The 24,263-nt window shown below is 39.1% G+C and overlaps 1 protein-coding gene across 1 annotated transcript in view; it reads left to right on the top strand.

The window, feature by feature from the left end:
• Syt14 (synaptotagmin XIV) overlaps positions 1–24,263 on the top strand; it is a gene marked incomplete at its 5' end in the record, with an annotated part of 257,951 nt that overhangs the window by 159,466 nt on the left and 74,222 nt on the right. The window contains 1 exon segment of the mRNA XM_013504506.1: positions 23,914–24,185. Coding sequence (XP_013359960.1) covers positions 23,914–24,185 — 272 coding nt within the window.

Below are 24,263 nucleotides of genomic sequence, written 5' to 3'. Positions count from 1 at the left end.
AGTCTTATATAGTTTCAATATGAATAACAAGAAAACAGTGCCTTTTTGCTGAATTACAAAGGTCTATAATTGCTGTATTACATCAACATTGTGAAGCACTTAACTGCTTCATAACCATAAATTGCTACCATTTCATTTATTTATTTTTGCAGTGTTCGGTTACTTGTTATAAAAATGAAAAAAAAAGTCCTTAGTATGCCTGAAGCCTCATAACACAGAATGGGAATGGCACTTCATTTTTGTTTTATCCTCAGTTTTGAGGGCACAGTCCCAGGTAGTGTAGTAACAAAAGCCAGTATTTGTATCTATACCCCAACAGCCTGCCCTGTTCCCTCCATCCAGTGTAAATCTAAGTATATTTTACCAGCCAGAACAAACGTACCTTTTTTTATCTTTCTAAGAATATTGGTTCTTTTCCATTTCATAAAACAACAAAAAATTCTCTTTAATATATTTATAGAAATAAATGTTCTTTCTATGTACACACACACACACACACACACACACACACACCCTTAAAGGACTTAAACTGATTCTAAAAGTGAATCTGTGGAATGCGCTATAATATCAGTTATAATACATTATTTGCATATGCCATTGCTTACAAAATTTAATTTTTTGATTTGATGTATTAAGGCAAATAAATATGAAATTTATTATTGCAAATTATTGATCAATTTTAATGAAAACCCACATGTGATAAAATCACAATCTTCTTTTATATCAATAAAAATAAAATATATGGGCAAAGTAGGTATTAATAATATAATTACTAACTTTTTAATTTACTGTTAGGCATATTTTATGTGCTGACTGAGAGGGATATTTAAAATTCTAGAAGCATATTAAGTATTAGATGCTTGAGAAAGTATTATATTCCTAAAAATACCTGGAAATAAAGTCAGCTCCATTTTATTAGGTGTGCATCTTTGATGTAACCTGCTACTATAAATTCTTGGCTTTCATATGCCTCAAAGATAACTGCAAATTCATTCCTTAACCATGAGAATTCTAATTAGTTTATGGAAATCTTTCTGATTTGTATTTTAAACTTAGCTTAGTTGAATCTTTAATGATAATTTGGGGTCATGAGTGATAATTGGTTATGAGGTAGAAACAAGCACATTATGATGCTCATGCTAATATAGATGGCATGATATGTATGGATAAATGGCTTTTGATATGAACAATAACCCTATATCTTACATTTTGAAAATGCATGTTTGATTACTTTTTCAAAAGCTTTTCTCTGTATTGAGTTGGAGTTAGTGACATAATATTCTGTAGCTTAACAGTATAGAAGTTCTCCAAAGTCAAACTGAAAACAAATTTAGGTGTTCTTTTGATTTTTCTCAGAACACTTAAAAAAAGATGAAAAAAATCTAAATCTAATTCATTTATCTTCTTTGATCCTCACCTACCTCAAAGGATTATTGTATTACTCTAATAATTGTAATAGTTAACACTTACTACTGGCATGAACTCTCTGTGAAGTCTGTAAAATTTTATTTCAGTTAATCATAAAAAATCCCTATCAAGTTGGTTCTATTTTATAATATAAACTGGTTTCCTAATTTACAGCTGAGCCAGTGAAGGCATCAGAAGTTGCCAGTAGTCACAGAACTAGTAAATGAGAGAAATACAAGCAGGCAGTGTCAAACCCAAGCTCATGTTCTTAGCCCCTCTTCCATATTACAAAGACAGACAATTTATGATATGGGAATAAGGTGTTGACATAAGCGTAATCATCTCTGCCAGCCTGCATCTACTGCCCCGTCCTTTATGTTGCTTCTTAATAATGGTGGAAAAATGTCCTTCATACTTTCAGAAGTATCTCTTAGGAACTTCACAGGTAACTTTGACCCAAGTTTTATAACTTCTTTACTTTCTTTTTGATACCAGGAATTGAACTCAGGACCTTGTGCTTGCCAGGCAGGCGCTGTGCTGCTGAGCTATATCCCTGGCCCAATTCTTTACTGTTATAAGAAAACACTCCAGAAAACAGTACATTTCTTCTCTCTATGTTTCCTTTGTATAGACTTATGGCACTAAAGGTGTATCTGTGATATCCGTACAGTATTTGAATTTGTGTGCAGTAGTATTACATGATGAATTTATTTTTAAATATTGTACACTGTTGTGTTTCATGTAATTTCCTTTCCCATAAGTTTATTCCTTTAATGAATAACTTTAAACTTTTTAATAGTGGGACTCCATGTTATTTTTACATTGTCTTAAATTGGCACATTGTCTTGGTTACTTTTTTCTCCTTGCTGGGACAAAATACCTGACGCCCAAAATTAAGGAAGGAAAGGTTTATTTTGCTTACAGTTTGTGGAGGTTTCAGTCCATACTTGGCAGATTACAAGGCAGACTGGCACATGGCAGAGAGCTACAGCTCAGGGCGCAGAACACAGCAAAAGCAACAACCACATACCAGGGTGGAATGGCAGAGGAATGGCCTCAAGCAGCTTCTTCCTCTCCCTTACATATGCAAACTATCCACCCAGGGTGGGTGTAGCTCTCACACCCATCAAACTCTAAAAGCCTGCCCCATGGCCTCTTGAGGCTTTGGGGGAACACACAGATTCAAACCATAACACACATATTTGGTACTTTATCTGTTGAGACCTTACATTGTAGACTTTGGAAATATTCAGAGTCAGAGTCTCATACAAGTAGAAGAAATATGTATTTTAAGAGCTGTTATGGTTGACACGTTGTGTCAACTTGAGAAGTTAATGAAGCAACTCAGCAGGGGGCCAGGGTCTTCACTTTGTAAACGTCCTGAGCCTGTGCAAGAGGACAGCATGGTGAGTGCTATACCCACTCTGCTGGGGGTAGCCTGCTTACAATATAAGAGAGGAGAAGATGCTTGCTTCTCCTCCTTTTGCTCCTGTTGCTTTTGCTGTCTTCTGCTGCCTTGAACTGTTGCCCCTGTGCCATGGCAACCTGCCTTGGAGCCAGCTGACTATGGACAGAAACCTCCACCAACTGTGAGCTAAATAAACCTACCTTAATTTTGAGTGTTGGGTATTTTGTCTCAGCAACAAGAGAAAAGTAACCAAGACAATTTGGTACCAGGAAAGTGGGGTCATTGCTATGACTGTACCTGACCAGAGCCTTTGGGAATGGCTTGTGGGAAGAGTTTGGAAAGGTTCGGAGATGTCGTCTGAAAGAGTAGAGCTGGAACACCTTAGGCTGTTCTGTGTGGGAGATTCTGTTCAGAACTCAGACCAGAAAGCTGATCAACATCCTGCCAGTAAAGATCGGGCTCAGGAGGTTTCTGCTGGGAAGAAGGACTGTATTGGCTGCTGGACTCCAGATGATGTGTGTTGTGGCTTGACAAGAAGTTTTCCTACATTTTGTTTGTGGCCAGAGATTTTGCCTGAAACTGAGATTAAGGGCATCACACTAATGAATCTGGCAGAAGAAATTTCAAAGCAATTGAATTTTGAGGCTGTGGGATGGCTATTGTTGGGGAATTTAGGCAGATTTATGTTTCAGATTAAGAGCACAGACCTAGCAGAATGATTTAAAATGTTGTGAGTTTGGCCAGAAAGGAAGCTCCAGTAAAGCTGTGGACTGCAAAGATAGAGCTGAGGAGACCTTGATTGCTGAGAAGGAACAAGAAAATATAAAAGATGGCCTGAGGACATCACAAGAAGCAGTAAGCCTCTACCCTTTGCAGCCTCAAAACTGCAAAAGTGAAAGACTTTGCTTTGAGAAGAAAGCCACAGAACACCATGTTCCAGAATAGTGGCAGCATGGAAAATTTGTTCCTCACTATCGGATTCAGAGTGCCCAGTGATCTAGGCAGTCAACCCCTACAGCCAAGAGAGAGGAAAGCCTGGCTACTGTTCCAGCTGGCAGCAGATCTTGGCATCGTCCTTGTGGCACTGATTTTAGGTGCATGCAGAATGCAAAAGTTGTGGGACTAAGAAGGCTTCTGCCCTGATTTCAGAAGGCCTAGGAAAGCAGGCAGTGTGACCCTGAGAGGGCAGTGTGAAGCTGTGAGGGTGAAGCCAAAGTGCAGTGGAGTCTCCAGAAGTTTGGAAAAGCCAGGAATATGGATCATCTGAGGAAACCTGCAAGGAGGGAGCAAAGCAGGCCCAAGAGAGAAGCCATGGGCACTGCCACCACTGGAAGTGGTGTAGAGGTGAAGCCATCCAAGCCCTTTGGTGCTCACAGTTTGTCACAGATTGCTTCAGATGCTGCTGCATAGGGAACTATAGGACTTAGTGTTTGCCCTGCTAGATTTTGGACTTGCTTTAGTCCCAATCCTTTGTATTCCTCTGTTTGTAAATTTTGAAATGAAAATGTTTATCTTGGGCCATTGAATGTTGGAAATGTTTAACGTTTCATTTTTACAGAGGCTCACAGCTAAGAATTTGCCTTACATCTCAGAGGAGACTTGGGCCTTGGACTTTTCAGCAATACTGAAACTGTCAGGACTGTGGCAACTTTTAGAGAGGAGTTAAATGCCTTTTGCATAAAGAGATGTGCATGAGTCTTTGGGGGGCCGGGGATATAATGCTATGGTTTTAATGTACCATAATGTTGATAGACTTAATACTAGTTTTTAAGAATTGTGAAACCTGTCTTATAATGTTCAAATTGTGGTGGGGCTGGGGATTTAGCTCAGCGGCAAAAGCGCCTGCCTGGCAAGCGCAAGATCGTGAATTCGGTTCCCGGTACCGGAGAAAAACCAAAAAAAAAAAAAAAAAAAAAAAAAAAAAAAAAAAAAAAAGTTCAAATTGTGGAATGATAAAAGTAAACATATCTTCGTGTCTATAGATGCATTTAAAAAATGTGTCTGGTTGCCACGGTGACAAGGGGTGGATTGCTGTGGTTGATACGTTATGTCAACTTGGGGAGTTTAAAAGTTTAACTGTGTGACTCAGCAGGGGGCCAAGATCCTCACTTTGTAAACATCCTGAGCCTGTGCAAGAGGAGAGCCAGAGATGGTGTGAGCACTGCACCTGCCCTGGCAGTGGTAGCCTGCTTACAGTATAAGGGAGGAGAAGAGGCTTGCTTTTCCTCTTTTTGCTCTTGCTGCTTTTACTGTCTTCTACCCTCTCGAACTGTTGCACCTGTGCCATGCCCCGCCCTGTCTTGAAGCCAGCCAAGTGTAAAGTAAAACGACCACAAACTGTGAGCTAAATAAACCTTTCCTTCCTTAATTTGGGTGTCAGGAATTTTGTCTTAGCAATGAGAGAAAAGTAACCAAGACAAGAGCTTTACTGAAATATGATTCTCTTGCCATGAAATCTACTCACTTACAGTGATGCAATTCAGTGGTTTTTAACATATTTACAGAATTGTACGATCATCGGAACATTTTCATCACCCCAGAAAGAAATCTTGAAGCCACTCGTAGTCACTCCTCAGCATCAGCCCCCAGGGAACTACTAATCTCATTTCTGTCTGTGTTTTCATGCTCTAACTCTTTCTTATAAGTGAAACAGTAAAACATATGGCATGTTGTGACTGGTTTCTGTCAGTGAGCATAGTGTTTTGAAAGCTCTTTCATGTAGTAGTATAAGTACTGCTTGTTTTTATCACTACCACATCTTGTTTATCATTACCACTGGATGGATATGGGTTCTTTCTACTTTTTGGCACTTATGAATAATACTGTGTATATTTGTGTTCAAATCATTTTGTTGTTGAATATTTTAATTTTTCTCAAATAGATACAAATGTGAGAGAGGAACTGTTGGATCGTATTGTAACTCCATGTTTAGAATTTTGAGAAACTACCCACTCTTTTTCCAGAGGGGTTTTTCAGGTGATAAGTGCATGTACTCATCAGCAGTGATGAAGCTTCCAGTTTGTCCACACCTGGTCAACACTTACTATAGTGTATGAGGTGTGATTGACATATATAGTGATTGTTTACATTTTTTAAAAAGTATTACAGTAAAAGACATGTTGCCAGTAATACCCTCAACCCCCTCCCCCGACTTTGAACACATTTGCCTCATCATTCTTTCCTCTTTCTGAACCAAAAGTAGAAGTCCTTTTTCATGAGTACCTCCAGGAGGTCAGATAAAAAATACAGTAAATGCTATTGCCGAGTGCTGTCCAACAGAAAGGCAGGCTTGTAAAATCGTTCCATGTGTCTTCACCTGCCTGACCAGATTTGGCACCCTGCAGCTTCAGGTTCTTCCCCAGTGTCAAAATGACATGAAAAGTAAATGTTTTGAATCGGTTTATGCTCTCAAGGCAGCCACAGCAGCCCCACTAGACATGAAAGAGGGTTTCTAGAACTGCATCAGAAAGTGGCAAGGCATCTGCGGCCATACTGCCCTGAAAGTGCCGGATCTCATCAGAAAGTAGCAACAGTGATGGGATAAGTGTGTTCAAAGCAAGGGGGAATGTTTTGAGGAAGATTAATGGCAATGTATCTTTTACTCTAATCAATTTTTTTTTGAAATTTAAACATTCATCTTTGGTTTTAATAACATTTATTAAACAAGAGTGATAAGAGTGGAAGCCAGTGTCTTTTTCCAAATTTTAAGGGGAATTCCTTCAGGGTTTTTTCCCCATTGAATAGGATACTGGCAGTGGCTTTGCCATATATATATGGCATACTTTTCCTTTTATTACAAAGGATACTTTTCCTTTTATTATAGAATACTTTTTAAAAGGATACTTTTCCTTTTATTATATGGAAAAGTGTAAAGAATAGTGTTAGTTCTTTTCTAGAGGTCTGGTAAAATTCATATATATATATGGCTTTTATTATTTTGAGATTAGGTCTTTTTGTATCTATTTTCAGTAGGGTTTTATCATAAGGGTGTGTTGGATTTTTAAAAGGCTTTAAAGCATCTATTAAAATGGTCAAGTTATTTTTATCCTTGATTCTATTTGTGTGATATATTACATTTATTGATTTATGTATGTTGAACTTTGTATCCCTTGGATAAAACCATTTGGTCATGATGTATAATCTTAGTAGGATTTTTAAATTCTGTTAGTGAGAATCTTATTGAGGATTTTTGCATCTCTCTTTGTTGAGAATGGTCTGTAGTTCTCCTTTTTGTTGAGACCTTATCTAGTGTTGGTATCAGGGTAATGTTAGCTTCATAGAATGAATTTGGGAGCTTCATAGAATGAATTTTATTATATAGAAAAGTTTAAGGAATAATGTTAGTTCTTTTCTAGAGGTCTGGTAAAATTCAGCTGTAAATCCATCTGGCCCTGGGTTTTTCCTATTTGGAAGAGTTTCAATTCCTGCTTCAGTATCACTGCGTATTCTTGATATGTTTAGATTTTGATATCTTCTTGGCTCAATTTAGATAGGTCATGTATGTCTATGAATTTATCTATTTCTTCCAGATTCTCTGACATATTGGAATATAATTTTTGAGAATAATTTCTGATAACCCTCTGGATTTCAGTGGTATGTTATAATTTCACCTTTTTTATTCCTTGTTCTACTAGTTTGGAACTTCTCTCTTTTGATAAGTTTGGCTAAGGGCTGATAATTCTTGTTTAGTTTGTCAAACACCCCACCCTTTTACTCATTAATCCTTTTGTTTGTTTTAATTTCATTTTTTTCCACTCTGATTTTATTATTTCTTTCCTTCTGATTTTGGGTTTGGTTCTTGCTTTTCTAGGATCTTGAAATGCACCAATAGATTATTTGGGCCTACTCTTTAAAAAATTTGAAGCAAAGGGATAATAGACATTAAAAATTATATTCAAAAATTTCAGCACTTTGTCTTGGTAATAGAAGTAGACAGAAACATGCTAGTGATGCAGAAGATGCAACAGTGTCCTCATCTCTCCTTAACTGACAGTGATACACTGCACTGAACAGTAGGATGATGCACACTCTTGGGAAGTGCATATGGACATTCTTCAAGAAACACAGTATTCTGGGCCATAAAAATGCCTCAGTTAATGTAACAGTATTTATAGAATAAATTTTCTGTGCAACATAGAATTATATTAGAAGTCAGTTGTATCTGGATAATATTCAAATGTTTCCTTATTAAAAATGAATCCTAGGTATTGGTCAGAGAAGCAGTGTAAGGAAAATTAGTGTTTTGGACTGAATAAAAATGAAGGTACAGCATATTATATTTGTGGGATGCAGCTGTACCAGTGCTTGCACAGAAATTGATAACAGTCATTACTTATAGCAAAAAGGGAGAAAATTTAAAATTCAGTCATGTGAGCTTTTATGTCAGAAACTAGAAAACCAACAGTGAGCATAACTGAAATAGGAAAGGTAAGAGTAGAAATCAGTGAAATAAAGGAATAAGTAAAAGAGAAAATCCCTAAAACCAAGAGTTGGTCTTCAGAAAAATTAGTAATGATTTAGAAACTTCTTACTTGGTTGACTCCAGAACGCACAGGAACACGCACAGATGATCAGCATTAGGAACGGAATGGGTGTATTGCTGCAGATCCTGTGGGCATTAAAAAAGAGAAGAAAATTTTGTGCCAGTTTTACAATCTAAATGAAATAATTTCTTTAATGACAAAGGACCAAATCTCACCCAGAAAACTTCATTTTCTATATAATGATCATTTAACAGTTCTCATAAAGAAAGCTTTGGTCTCATACAGCTTCATTGATGAATTCCACTAAATATTTAAGGAAGAAAAATAACCAATTCCACACCAGCTATTCCAGAAAAAAAAAAGAATATAAAACATTTTGTAAGGCATTTTCTGAGACTGCAATTCTTCTAGTGGCAAAAACAAATGAGGACAATGCAAGAGGACTAATGGATTCTTAAAATTTTTATCAAATGAAAGCAAGGAATTAACTAAAGGGTAATGCATCACGACCAGACAGGATTCATTCCTGCAAATTTAGTTTAATATTAGTCTGTGCATTTTTCATCACAAAAGAATATAAAGTAGAAAATCATATAATCATCTAGAATTCAATTTCCATTTTTGAAAAAAACCTAGTAAAGTTTCAACCTCTGATTATAGGTCTCTAACAAAACAAAACTAGCACAAAGCTAACACTATTCTTACTAGTAAAATATTGGAGATTTCAGTAACAGGCCAGGGTTTGCAGAATTATTCCTTCTACTTACTGTTTTAATCAAGTCTAGCTAGTACAGTAGGGTAAGAAAAATAACAATCATAGACACTGGAAAGGAAGAAGCCAAACCTTGCTTATTTATAGGTGGCATGATTATATAGAAACTTCTAGGAGATCTACATTTTAATATCTTAGAATATAAATTAAGTATCTTTTATCTTAAGTGATCAGGACCAGAATTGTTTAGGATTTTAGAATTTTCAGATTTGGGAATATTTGTAGTTACATAATGAGATATTTTGGGGATGTGCCCCAAGTCTGACCATGAAATTCATTTATGTTTTTTTGAAACAGGCTGAAGGTAATTTTATGTAATACTTTTAGTGTTCCTGTTTTTTACTGCAGCGTGTCACATGAAGTGAGGTATGGAATTTTACACTTGTAGCATCATGTTGGCACTCAGAGAGTTTCAGATTTTGGAACATTTCAGATTTTGGATCTTCAGATCAGAGGTGGTCAGTTTGTACTGCTAGGTCAAATACACCAATATACACTTCTATAGACTAACAAAAACAGTTGTAAGATACAGTTTTAAAAGTTGCATTATTTATAGTAGCATCATCAACCAAATTTCTTAGGAATAATACTAATAATAAGCAGAGCCTTTATAATAAAAGCTATAAAACATTGTTGGGAGAATTTGAAGAAAACTGAATAGTCATGTATCACATATTTATTGATTAGAAGGCTCAACATCATTAAGATGTGTATTCTCCCTAAATTGACACAGAGACTGAAAATGAACTCAATTAAAATCCCAGAAGGTCGGTGGGTCGTCTCTCTCTGTCTTTTTGTTTGTTTTTTAGCACTTGACAAGCTAGAATGTTATTTGAAATGAAAAGCACATAAAACACTGCATACCTTTTCAAATGGCCAGAATTCACCACAGTGATGCAGCTAAACGCTAACACGGATGTGGAGCAACTGAAACTGCTTGGTCATTGCTGGTGAGAATTCGTACTGTTACAGTCACTGTGGAAGACAGTTTGGCCTTTTCTTAAAAAACTAAGCATATTCTTCCGTAGGATCCAGCAGTGGCATACCTGTCAACCCAGAGAGGCCGAAAGCTTATGTCCACACAAAAATCTACACAGGGATGTGTGTAGCAGCTATGTTGCCAAAACTTGGAAGCAACCAAGATGTTCTTTAGTAATGAATGAATAGAGTAACTATATGTGGAAGTTAGAGTGGAGTGTTGCCACGTGAAATAAGCCAAACTGAAAAGACTACATTCTGTGTAATTCCAACTGTGCAATCCGAAAAAGCAAAACCAGAGGTAGTAAAAAGACCCATTTGTTGACAGGGTTGGTGGGGGAAGGAGTGAATGATGAACAGTCGGAGCTCAGAGTTTTTAGGGCAGTGCAGCTACTCCGTACGGTGCTGTAATTGCGGGTTTCCGTCATCACACACTTGGTCAGACCCATAGAATATCACAGTGCACGGTCTTCCTGCGGGTTCCTTACATGTGACCTGTGGGCCACCCTGGCGGAAGGGGTGGTGAGGACCCACTGCTTGTGCGGGGCAGGGTAGACACAGGAACTCGCTGTACCTTCCTGAGTTTTGAAAACTGAAGGTAAGAACCTGAAACTGTTCTTAAAAAATGAAATTTATTTTTTAAAGGGCAACAAAAGTAGAAACAATTTTGAAAAAGAATACCATTAAATGAGTTCATGCAGGTGAGTGTCAGGCCAAAACTTAATGGATTACTCAGCACAGACAGCTTTGATTTTGATTTAGTCAAAGATTTCATAAATAAGATACTAAAGGCATGAATCATAAACTTTGATGACAACATTGAAAAACTTTTTTCTTCAAAGGAAGTGAAAAGGCAAGCCATAGACTGTTAGAAAATATTTGGAAAGCACGTTTTATAAAAGACCTGCATTCCATTTACATGAAGAGTGCTTACTAATCAGGAAGAAGAAGCAACTTGCTTTTAAGATGTACAGATTTGGACAGATGCTTCGCTGGAGAAAATGTTGAGTGGACAATAAGTGCCTGAAAAGATGCTGAAGGCATTAATCCTCTAAGGACTTGCAAACCCAAACCACTATGAGACATCACTAGTGGAAAGATTAGAACATAACTGTTGGGCAACACCGCATATAGCCGAGCATCTGAAATAAGCGGAAAGCTCCTCCATTGCTGGTTTGACTGCACAATATATTGCCACTGGGAAAGCAGTTTGAATAGATGAACTGTGATAGCCCTCCGTGAACAATAAAAAGTACACATTTCTAATAGATGTGATGGCATAGTTGAATTGCAGCACTGAAGCAAAGTGAAAGATCTCAGATGCCAACACTACTGAATGGTCCCATTATACGAAACTCTAGCAAAGGTGTAAGTATAATGAATAAGAAAAGGCCAATCAGTGCCTGGTCTGAGGCTGGACTTGGAGAGAAAGGGACGTGAAGGAACTTTGAGGGTATCGCAATGTTCGGCCGCCATGGTGGTGGGGGTTACCAAACTCTGCATTTGCCAAACTCATTGAGAAGGGTGTACTTTATTTTCAGTCAGGTATACCTCAAGTTTACTTTAAAGGTAGAGGACTTAGTTCATCACATGTTCCAAGGACTGGTCCCAGGAGCATCCGCCCAGTACAGATGCCTCCCTGTGTCCCTGTGCTGCTCGCCGGGCACTGCGGTTGCTATCTCTGCCTGGCTGCACAGGGCACGAGCCTGGGCACTGGCCCTGAGCTCCCCGCAGCTCTGGCGAGCTTCTCTGTCCACTCTCTTCCTCTCAGTATCCTGCCCGCTGTGTCTGCCAGCCTGTCGCCCAGAGCCAGTTCCCTGCGGCAGGCAGGCACTCTGCTGCCCCTCACTCTGCTGCTTGTTTTATGCCTGGGAACCGTGGCTTATACAGTTTGCTCTGTTTTATGGTTGTTCACAGCACAAGGGTTAGTCCAGGAGCAGTTACTCCCTCTTGGACAAAAATAGTAATTCCTTGATACTGTTTTTAATAATTTATTACACATTCTGAAGGGTAATATTGAGTAGTAATAAGCACAATTATAAACTGATGCAGTGACATAACTGTTAAAATGATAGAGTTAAATTTACATTTTTATTTCAGCCAATGTTCCTTTCAAAACTTAATGAGCGTTTAATTTGTCAGTAGTCTTGTACTACACTTGATCTTGGCCAAGAGGCCGAAAAGTGACAGTAGTCTTATACTTTCATAGTTAACTAAAATAAAGAGAAGAAATTCTACTTACCACTATTGATAGTTTTTATTGATTTATTTATATATTTTTGGCTTTTGGAGACAGGGTCTTGCTGTGTAGTTCAGGCTGCCTTTTAACTAACTTTTTAGCCCAAGCTGGCCTCAAACTTGCAGCAATCCTGCTGCCTCAGCCTCCCAAGTGCTGGGATTACAGGTGTGTGCCACTATAACCAGAATCATTATTTTAAAGATGAGAAAATATATGTTGTTAAATTTAACCCTAGATTTTTCTGGTTTGGTTTTGCTGTTCTGGTTTGCTGTTATTTAGAATGATTCAGTGAATTTATAGTAATGGACTTGAAATATCTACTCTATATTTTTTCCTTTTTTATTAGTATATGTTTGTAATACATAAATACATTTACTGTGGGGAATAGGTACATATACATATCAAATCTTGATCCTTTTTACCTTCCTACCTGTCTTCCCCCATCCCCAGATACCCTTGTATTTTTTAAGTTAAATCAGGGAATTGTGCATGTAGCATACCAGTAACACTTGCCTAGCACAGACAAGACCTTGGGCTCAATTCCCAGCACTAATTGAATGAATGAATGAATGAATGAATGAATGCACGAGTAAATAAAATCAGCTTTACAATAGGAATACTACTAGTAGGAATTTTCTGTTTAACATGTTGTTTAATGACTTAGGCATTTTGTGAACAAAAAACCCTACAGTGTCCCTGAAAGAAATCCTGTCATTTCCAGATCTGTAATATCAGCCAATAGATTCTTTTAACTACCTTCATTTCCTATGTAGTGGTGCTAGGAATCTGACCCAGGCCTCATGCATGCCAGGCAAGTGCTCTACCCACCAGAGCTCCAGCCCCAAACTATTTTAAGTACTTTTTACCCTTTTGTTTTACACTTGTCTTTACAATTTTGTTTTTGGAAGGGCATTTTATGTGTGGGGGTGATACTGGGGATCGAATCCACAGCTTTCACACTGAGCTGCAACCTCAGGCCTTTTTAAATTTTTTAATTTTGAGACAGGATCTCACTAAGTCACTGTTAGACTCATAATCCTCCTGCCTCAGCCTCCCAGAGCACTAGGACCACAAGCATGTGCCATTGTGCCCAGCTTGAAAGGGCTTTTTCTATATGATCATCTTCTTAATCTTTTTCTTACATTATAATATTTCTGTAACATTTCAATTAGAAGAGTTCTAAAACTTTGATCAGTTAATATTCTCTCAGTATCATCTGTTCTTCTGTTTTTTAAGGTTAAAACAAAACAACCCCAAAGCCAGTGTGAGCTTATGCTTTGCTCAGTGTTTTAATAGTCGTGTTTTATCAGCTGTGTTGCTAGGCACTGCAGGCACAAAGATAAAAGCAACATACCCACTCTCGCAGGAAGCTCAGTTATAGTGTCTGAACAAATCGCTGAAATGCTTTGTAAGTTATAAAAGCAAGTGTGCTACAGAAATACATAGGAGCACTTAGCCCAGCACACATGGGGCATGTTTGAGATGTGTGATCAGTGAGGAAGGGTGGAGGGAATGCGTTATTTGACACTTTTCAGAAAGGTAGCGATTACCTAAACTGGTCCGTAAGGGGCAGCAGATGAAATTACGTAGCTGAAAGAGGGGAGGAGGCGTTCAGGAGCATGGCAGATGCAGGAAGTGGCCAGGCTACGGATGCAACTGGGTTGAGAGGTTTGAGATTCCTGAGAAAGGGGGCACAGAATAAGAACAAAATATTTTGCCCCTGGAACCTGGTGAGGCTAAGTCTTCCTCTAGGTGAGACTGAGGATGTAGTTTTTAATGTGGTATCGAATGTAGGTGTCCAGCGTTTGGGCTTGCCTGAGTTGCACTGAGGGAAGAATTGTTGCGGGCCACATGTACAGTATGTGGTACAGTTAATGTATGTAAGTAACAGGCCTCCTTCTTATTCTCCATCTCTAGTATTAGTAGTGTCATAATTGTAACAATATCATGAGCAAAAAATCTTTGAAATATTTTTATACTTCCCATACCACAATTGTGAAAAAAACTATTTCAACTGACTAAATTATTATAAAGCAACACATCATGCCACGTTTAATAATTACATAAGAAACTGTCGTGTCTGCCTAAGAACAATAAATGCCCGTCTCCACAGGCACGCGCATGTAAGTAGGTTAAAGTACAATTAGTGGTAATCATATTTTTCCTCACACATTCGCAAACACATGTGAGGTCTGATGCATGCAAGTTTCCTTTCAGCTGACTACATAGAGGCACAGGAGTTAGGGTCTGCACAGCGCATGTCCTCCCTGCACAGCTGCTCTTGTTGCCCGTGTAGATCATGCCACAGCACCACCTGTACATTCCATAATCAGAGGTCATGCTCTTGTGGGCTCACTTTCCTGGCTGCCCAGGACCACATGCAGCCCACAGGCTGCAGGTTGCACATGGCTGGGATGGAATGAACACAACTGAGAAATGAACATATGGCCTTAGCCCAAGAGCATCCTGAGCTGTCCGCTGTATTCACCTGCACTTGCATTACAGAACATGGAGTTCCACAGCACTTCTCACAAAACGCAGCAGTGATGTTGTAATTACAGTACTGCGACATTGCTTGTAGGGTTTGAATTAGAACTTGACAAGGGCATGATAGTAAAACATCTGGGAACTCTTGATTAAAGAGTAATATGATTAAGGACAGGAATTAAAGATTCATTTGGAAGAGAGTCATGCTGAGCTCAGTTGTGGAAATTCTTAGATGCTATTCCTGGAGTAAATAGAGAAGTTAATGATAAATGTTAAAATGTTTCAATTGCTATTTGACAACAACAGAAATTCAATAAGAAGCAAAACAAGTTGTTGTAGTTAATGTAGTTATAACATTTAAAAAGATTTTTAATATGAGAATGAATTCAACTGGAGCATGTGGAACTAAGTTTTAAAAATCACACTATGTGGTGCACACTTAAGTTTTCAGTTGTTGGGGCTATAAATAGACTGTCTTCAGCCCCCAGAGCCATTCCAGGTGACAGCAGCCCTCCAGTGTCCTTACATCCAGCCAGGTCACTGGCAGCCACCCAGCAGGTGAGACCCACTGTGCTAGGCAAAGCTGAAGACCAAGTGGACTATGAGGGCTTCTGCCACCGAGCTCCCCTGCCTCTGCTGTCACAGGACTGCCTCCGAAAGGGATTGTTAACACCAGGACATCCACTTCTGCTGGTATTGATGTATCACCAGACACAATTGCCCTCCTTGGTGGCTGGTCCTGCTGTGCTCCTTCTGTGGCTGTGGGTGCAGGTTAGCGGAGAGAAAACAGCATAGCTGCAGCTCCTGCCTGTGGCTTCCCCTTGGTGATGGGCTACAGCTGGACACTCCATCTTTATTACTGAGTGATCTTGTGCCATCCGCTTCACACGAAACCAGTTGGTCGCCTTGCTGCCTGGTGCTCTTTCATCTTCCAGTTATTCTCTGATACTCCTAGCAGGCCAGGAGCTACTCAGAAAGTACTTGCCACTTGCTGAAGTGGCTGTTGTCTTGTTTTGAAGCTCCAAGTGCCAAGAAATGAGTGGCAATGAATTAATTTTTCACTCAAAAAGTAGATTACTGAAAAAGATTGTTCTGGAAGGAAGTTATTATCTGTATGAAGAGCATGGTTTGAGTCAGGGATTATTTCAGACCATCAGAAAATAAACCAAGCAAAGATTAAGGTTTTAAGGAATGAGACAAGGATAATCTGTACTCCATTTTCTAATAAAATGTGTTTTTACCTTTTACAAAAAAAGTTTTTAAAATCTAGGGATCTCCCCTGCAGTTCTACCATCAGAATTTCCCAGTGATAACTTTAGCGTCATGGCTTCCTACAGACATTGAGCTCAGTTTGGTTTGTCAGGTTTCGCAGTCACCTGGAAGCTTTTTCCCCTGCTGCCCTCCATCATTTGGAGAAACTTGGCCTTCTCTGGGCGTTGTTGAAAGCTAATAGGTCTTCAGCTTACTTACAAATGGATCACAGCTTTGTATTCAAATATGTAGTATGCTGTTTTCAAGTATAAAGAAGCCAACTCCGCCTTTTGTCTCTTTCTTTGTGACAAGCAGTAGTAAATCCTCTGACTTTGGTGGGAATATTTTATCAAATCCCTGGGTCCTCGGGAACTTTCCTGAGGAGGCAAACCTGTGCATTCAGGTAAAAATTTGTTCTCAATTGTTTCACAGGTGTGTCCTATCAAGGCCCCTCAGGTCTCTGCTCATGTCGCCCTAGCTTGCTTTGATCTAAGGGATGTAGGATGTGATGTTGAAGCAGCCAGCGTCTCTGCAGAGCACACTGTGGCCAAGGGAGAGTCCTTTTTCTCACTGGAGAAGAACAGTAGAAGTATTGCTGTCCTTGCTGAGTGCAGACAACCTGTCAACTTTCCTTCCTCTGGATTGTTATAAAGGAAAAGGCGCTTGCTATATATCAAATACCAAGGCCCTTACCTGACTCAGTGAGGATACCCCACTGCAATGGCAGCTGCAGTCGAAGTAATTAAGGTTATGGAAACCTGCTATCATTTTTCAAGCCTATGATTTTTGCAGTGGCCAAAGTAGTAAAGGTAGTGACCAAACAACTGTTATACAGCTTTAATGCAATACTGATCAAAATACCAGTAGCATATGTGATTCTCAAGACTCTGCTTTTCTTTTGGTCTGCCTTGTTGTAGAAAGAACACTGCTTGTGTCCAAATGTTCTCTCCTAAAAGATGTAGCCACTGCTTGGAAATCCAATTGGTATCCACCAATTGCCAAGAGTATGCATTCTATTAATAAACTCAAGAACTGGAAAAATAACAGCAGGCTGATTTCTTCGGTTTATTCTTAGGCATTTGATTTTATGTGGTGCTATTATGTAGGATTGTTTTTAAATTTTACTTTCTAATTGTTCAGTGCATGTGTGTAGGAATTGATTCTTTAAAATAGTAATCTCATATCCTGTAACCTAGTGAATTTACTTACTACTCTAATAGATTATCTCTAATTTTTTTTTACATCCCAGTCATCATGTGAGAGTAATGATAGTTTTATTTTTTTCCAATCTTTCTACATTATATTTTCTTGCCCTGTTGCATTCGCTAGGACCTCCAGTATATTGTTGAATAGAAGTAGTGATAACAGGCGTCCTTGTCTCAGTCCCGATCTCTGAGGAAAAAATTTAAACATCTCACCATTAAATGTGTTTGCTGTCGCATGCTCATACTCTTTAGGAGATAAAGAAAACTGCCTTCTGAGTTTGCTTACAGATTTTATCGTGAATGGGTAGTGAATTTTATTAAATGCTTTTTAAAGCTATTATAATTATTATATTTTTTAACCTTTATTCTTTCACTGCAAAGAACTTGATTGATTAAATTTTCAGTGTTAAATCCACCTAGAGTAACCCAGCATTACTAGAGTATGGTAGGGCAGTGCATGGTATCCAACTTGATTGTGATACCATGCCCTGCTTATCATAGCTGTGGGATTTTTTTTTCCCTCAGTATTTTTCAGAGAGCTTTTTAATACCTATGTTCACAAGAGGGATTGGCTGATACTTTTTTTTTCTTGTAAGGACACATTTTCAAGTCCTAGTGTCAAGGTTATTTTGACTTTATGAAATAATTTAAGAAATATTCTCTTTTAATATCACCTGAAACATTTTGTGTGAAATTTTAATCTGGGCCTGGGTTTTCTTTTGGGGGAAGTTTTAAACTATGGATTCAGTTTCCATAATAGATATGAGATTATGTAGTTTTCCTGTTCCTCCTTGGGCCCATTTTGGTAGGTTGCTCAGGTGCTTTGTGTAGGTATTCTGCATGTATTGTGAGATGCACTCCTCTCTTTGTGTCTTATGAGATAGTGCACAATTTTGATTTGTCCCTTCCTTGTTATGTTCACTTCCATCTCTTCATCACAGTGGCATTGACCAGTCTTCTTCATAGTAAAGTTCTCATTTCTAATCAGTAACTACTTTGTGGGAAGGTACTTTGTAATTATAAAAATATATCCAATTCTGCAAAACTCCTTCAGTTTGCTTATATATTTATTTGTATCTCATGAACTGGTAGTTTCCTCTTTTCTTGGATAAATTATCGTCTGTTAGCGCAGGTTTTTATTTTGAAGTTCAAGTTCTGTTCCTGGGGTTTGGCTGGTGATATCCTGTTCACTCTGCCTTATTTGTCCTTTGACATGTCCCATCCTTGAATATGTCCTCACTTGCAACACAGCCAGCTTTTCTAAGCTCCTCTTGTGCTGTCCTCGCCTTGCTCTGGAAGTAAGAATTTCTTCAAGGAGTCTGCATCCTTGCAGTGGAGAATGGATTCAGAAGCCAAGAGTAAGCGTTGGTTGTGCTCCCTGCTGCTGAGGTGGTGGTGTTCTCCCCTCCAGGGATCAAAGCTGGGGTGTTTATGTGTGGTGTGTGTGTAAGCAAGTGCACACTTAGTTACCTTTACTTTTATCTCCATAATTTAAAATATGAATTCACATTGATATTAGTAATTATAGTGCAGCACCATAGAGTTGGGCCTAGCTTTTTTCCTTTTCCATATTTTTTCCTTTTCCGTATTCCTAACAGTGGCAAACCTCACTGCCATTGACCGTACATACTTCCTGTGTGACCCATCTGAACGCGTGCCCTCTCATCTCTCTGCATGCATGTCTTTGGGATTCTGATAATTCCTGTAGCCTTTCCCACTTGGGGACATCCCCGTGGGAACGTGGGCTGTCACCTTTCAGACCATTGGGTGCCGTCATTGCCTTAAATATGCTCTTGTTACTGGGTTCTGAGGATTCCTTCTAGAGATTCTTTCCAGGTTCTTGGACTGACAAGAGAACTGGACAAGACAAGCGCAAAAGGTGGTGAGGTTTTACATGTATTAAAGGTTGGACAAGGAGAGCAGGTGCAGACCAGTTAAAAGTAGGGAAAGAGGCTCACTCTGCAGCGTGGGCAGATCATGGAAAGAGCACAGTAACTTACCAGCAGCATCATTTATAACCAACTCCTCAGGCTGATGTCAGAGCTAGGCCATCTTATGCCTGAGTTCTTGCCAAAAGATTTGAAGATAGTACTTTCTGATCGGTTCCAGGTGCAGAGCTCATACGTAAGTTTCCTGGATCTCAGTGACTGATAGGTCTCACCCCCTTGCCCAGCCAGTTTGCCACACCTTAACCTTTTGTCTCACGCTGACTTACTTCCTGCTTAAATTCAGAACTGTACTGTGGTCCAGGACTCTTGTTTTTTCTTGCATAGTTGCCTCTTCACCCAACTTGGGCTCCAACACTGGACTCAGGGCTCCCCACACCAGACACGCTCCCTGTCCTGCATAGGGCTGGTTTCCTGAGAAGCTCCAAGATCCTTCACCAAATACCCTCTGTGTGGACCTCATCCTCACACCCTAGTGGGCTCACCCTGTTTTAGGCTATGGCTATACTTGCCAGGTTGTACCCTCCTCACTTACTCTAGTCTAGGCTTTGTTGCTTCTGGCCAGCCTGTCCCTCTGTATCCTGCCGAGGTGCCGGCTTCCCTCACTAGGCCTCTCTGGCTCCCTGGGCTCCAGCTCACTGAGTGGGGACCACCCCATTGTGCTCTTGCCCTGATGAGCACTGGCACCCACGCCTGGCCATTCCCGCAAATGAAAGCTATTGTCCCCCTTGGGTCCTGACACTGTCTACTACCTGGCTCCCCAAGTGAAACTGCAAATAGCAGCATACTGCGTTTCCCACATATACCCATCTTCCTCATCCCCTGGGCTCTGACATCCTCTTAAGGCCACTGTGGCTTGCCCCGCCACCCCCAGGGCGGACCCCCGCCTCCCTGTGCCCTACTCAGTAGCTTGAGCACACAGGGAAGGACAGGGAGAACACTGGCGTTTGAATGTCTGCAAGTTTTGAAATGATCTGTTCTTTTTTATTCCTGGCATTAATAATTTATGCCATTTCTCTTTCTTCCTGACTAGTGCGTTTCAGCAGTTTATCAATTTTATTAGTGTTTTCAATGAATTGTATTTTGGTTTGCTAATGCTTTTCAAATGCATTCTTAAATTTATTTTTCTGTCTTTATTATTTCATTCCTCCTATTTTGGGTTTAATTTGCTGAGTTTTTAAAAATTTCTTGAAGTGGATGCTTAGATTGTAATTATTTTCAACACTCTGCCTCTCTACCACTGCCATGTATGCACTTAGACCTGGAGATTTCTTTCTGTGTGCAGCTCTAGTAATTGTATGGATTATTTTAGTCATTCTCTTCAATATACTTTTGATGACAGTTATTTCTTCTTTGGTGCATGGTTACTTAGAGTATATCTTAATTTCTGGTTATTTAGTTTTCTAGAGTCTCTATATTTTTGTTTCTAGTTTAATTCTACAGTGATCATATAACATCCTTTTTGCTTTAAATTTTTTAGACTGTATTGAGCCTTAATTTATTCCCCAGCTTATAATTAGTTTTGGCAAATTCTCACAGGTATTATAAAAATAAATTCTGTAGTTGTAGAATATTCACCATTTCTTAGCTCTGTCCTTGTCATCACTGTCTTAAAACGTAAGATGAAGAGCTGTTGGTCACATTCCATGTACACACACATGCTGTTTTGTTAGGGTAAGAAAGAAAATGTTGTATCTTGTTCTAAAGGTGCTGTGTAATATGCAGATGGTAAACTAAAATGTTTAAGATGTATCTGTATTGAATCCCTTTTTTTTTTGTACCAGAAATTGAACTCAGGACCTTGCACTTGCCAGGCAGGCACTTGTACCGGTGAGCTAGATCCCTGGCCCTGAATCCTCTCATGTATCTAACATTTCCATAAAAGTAAGAGTATACATTTAGGTAGTAAACTAAGAACTAAATAAATGGGAATGCATCATCATTTTGGCATTTGATAGTCTCACTAGAAATGTCTTTTTACAGTAGATGTTTACTGTGCAATTTAACCATAATATAAATTCTGTTACTTTATAAAACAAATGCCTTAAAATTTTCTATTATCAATTAAATTTAAGCCAGTTCTTAGTTATTACATTGTGTAGACAACATGATGTAATTGTCAGAATAAAAAATTAAAAGGGGGGAAATTTTCATGACTATATATTTTAGTGAAATTTTAATTCCACATTTGTATGATCTTTACTTTGACAAGTAAAATATGAAAGTAAAAATAAAAATGAGGTATTATTTTCAAAATTTTGAGCATATGCTGTGGCTAAAATAAATGTTCCAATTTACAACTTTCATATTGTTTTTCTCCAATCTAGAAAACAGTAGTCAGATCTACCCAGTAAGCCTACTTAGACATCTTTAGATATCATGAGTATAGTTTGTGTAATTTGTGCCTTGGGTCTCTGAAGCAAAGTTAAACTACATCTAAGCAAGAGCTGGTGGTAAGCTAATATTAAAAAGCAAATCAGGAAATAAGGCAGAAATTATATGGTCCTGGTCATAGCTAAAGGAAGTTGAGAGAAGAATTATTTCAGTAGGACATTTATTCTGGGGAAAGAAGAGCCACAGAGAGAAAAAATAAAATCAATACAAAAGCTGAGATCAAATTGCAAAATCGGAGGACAGAGGCTTCCAGGCTTGGATTGCTCCTGCTCTCCAGCTAGCATCCTCTTTGTCTCCTCTTCCCTGAACCTACGTTGCTTGGCATGTATTATTTTCCAGATAGATCAATATAGTCAGTAAAGCTAAGCCATCACTACCTTCAAATTTTTTATGGCTTCTGATCAAACTAAGCCAATTATGAAGACTCCATTTCTCCTGCCAATGATGAGTTTAGAAAGACACAGGACTCACTTCTGTCCAGTGAGATCTGCAAGGCTATGTACTGAGCCTGCTGGGGAAGATCCACTCTCTTTTCAGGGAAAAGGTAAAGGAAAAGATGGTGTGCTAGCTCCCATGCCACTGTGTTGGGAAATTTTTAGTTGACTTACTGCTACAGTAAGTATTTAGGTATTACTGTTTAATTCGATGGCTAACTAACTATGCATTGTTAAAGAAGTAGAGAATGTTGGCTTAATGATTTATAGACTATATTGGTGGAGAATTGATTGAAAACATTAGGAATCCACCTGTCAGGTTGTTTTGTTTTGTTACTGAACAAACTGGGATTTATTTGTCTCAACCATTGAAGTTTTCAGGTTCAGGTACTTGGGTCTCTTTCATGTTTCTGCTCCGTGGTTAAGTTTTTTCGTATGTTTGTTACTTCATGGTCACAAGATGACTTCTGCACCCTCAAGCAGGAGGGGAGATGGGAAGGGACAAAATGGGGTGCAGAGTGAGTCTGCCTTCTTGGAAGCCCACTCTGAACTCCTCTGCTTGAATCTCATTGGCCACCTTGTGTCGGTGAGGACAGCTGCCCACTAGGCCAGCTTTCCACTCACAAGAGGGTTGAGCCACGTAGTCACTTAAAACCACTTGTCTCTACTAAGCTGGAATTGTATTTTTCTTGGATGCTGCTTGCAGTGTGTGTAATATATTTTCTGTAACTTAGCTTTAGGTATATTAATTCAGTAATCTATTTTAAAGTTAGTATAAAGTTAGTATACTAGACTTAGGAGATAAGATCCTTGGTTTTTTTGGTTCAAAATTAGAGCTTCTGATCAGATATATAAATTTATGCCAGGTTAACACCAATCAACATTTTTTATTTGAACCAGATACTGTAGTGATTTTTCAATGAGCTTTACAGTTTTTATGTGAAATTTATCCACTGTAAGGAAGAAGAGAGACTGTTTTGAGTGTTTTAAACTGAACTCCATGGCAGTTATGATATAAACTCCCTTTCTCAGGGCTCCTTGTGAGAAAGGAGATCCATAATCCAAAATGAGCAGTGCTTAATATTTGATGTCATGTTCAAGATTTATATACACAGACTTGGGTGCTTGTACATGATATCCTGAGGTCTATTTCCATATCCCCCTCCCACTGCTACCTCCGTGCTTGTTCACAGATGCATTTATTTCAATCACTGACAAAAATCATTGAGGGAAAACTGAAAAGAATGAAGTAAATGTGGTTCCCCGTTCCTCCTATCTGGGGAGATGCTGCCTGCTATGGAGAAGGTGGATCCAGGCTACAGAACAAGGTTGGGGACAGGGTGGAATGGGGTCCATATCCTGGGGAGCAGAGGCACAGCTTTGCATCTTGGCTGGCTGCTGGAAGTCACTGAAAGGGACTGGGCCTGCCCCCTGGGGATCCTCATTTGGGGTTCTGGAGCTAGGGTACAAATCGGAGAACAGTTCTACTAAGCTAAATGCTGATTTATGTTCATCTCAGTAACAGAAGAAAATTGGTGAGGTTTTCTTGTTTGCTTTACCTACCATGTTTTTTATTGCTTTGGCTAGAAAGGCAAAGGAGTACTAGAAGAAGTAGATATGCTGCCAGGCTTGTCAGGAGAGAGAACCAAGTGAGCTATTTAAAACTCAGTTTTATGGTGTATGGCAGGATCTCTCTTACTATACAACTTCTTCCTAATCTTACTGTGCAGAAGGGAAAGAGCAGGCGTCTGATTGTTTTATTTCTGTACCTGAGAAGAAAACTTATTCAGTAAACCTAACATGTTGCCACAACTTTTTAATCCAGTTTTTAAGTAATTCACAGTTATTGTAGACTGTACTGCTTGTTGAGGCTGATGGAAACAGTGACCCACTTCTTAATCATTGTCAGGAAACTGCATTCAGAGAATGAGAAGAACACCCCCACTGGACGAGCTGCAGCCGCCACCGTATCAGGATGACAGTGGTTCTCCCCATCTCTCATGTACCCCCTCAGAGATTGGGGACAGTAAGTGTGAGTTTTCCCACTGCAGCAACAGTCCAAGATGCTCGTATAACAAATGCCCAAGTGAAGGAAGCACAGGTCGCGAAGTAGAAAGTTTCCATAATAAAGGATATGAAGAAGATGTTCCGAGTGACAGCACTGCGGTCTTGAGCCCAGAAGTAAGTAGAAGCCTGAGTAAATGTTGTTTGGAAGATGATACCATAGTCCTGTACCCTCCTCTTGCTAGAAGAAACTTT

Source organism: Chinchilla lanigera, unplaced genomic scaffold, assembly GCF_000276665.1.
Source record: "Chinchilla lanigera isolate Chin_1 unplaced genomic scaffold, ChiLan1.0 scaffold00088, whole genome shotgun sequence".
Classification (NCBI taxonomy): Eukaryota; Metazoa; Chordata; class Mammalia; order Rodentia; family Chinchillidae; genus Chinchilla; species Chinchilla lanigera.
This window is presented reverse-complemented; position numbering and strand designations above follow the sequence as displayed.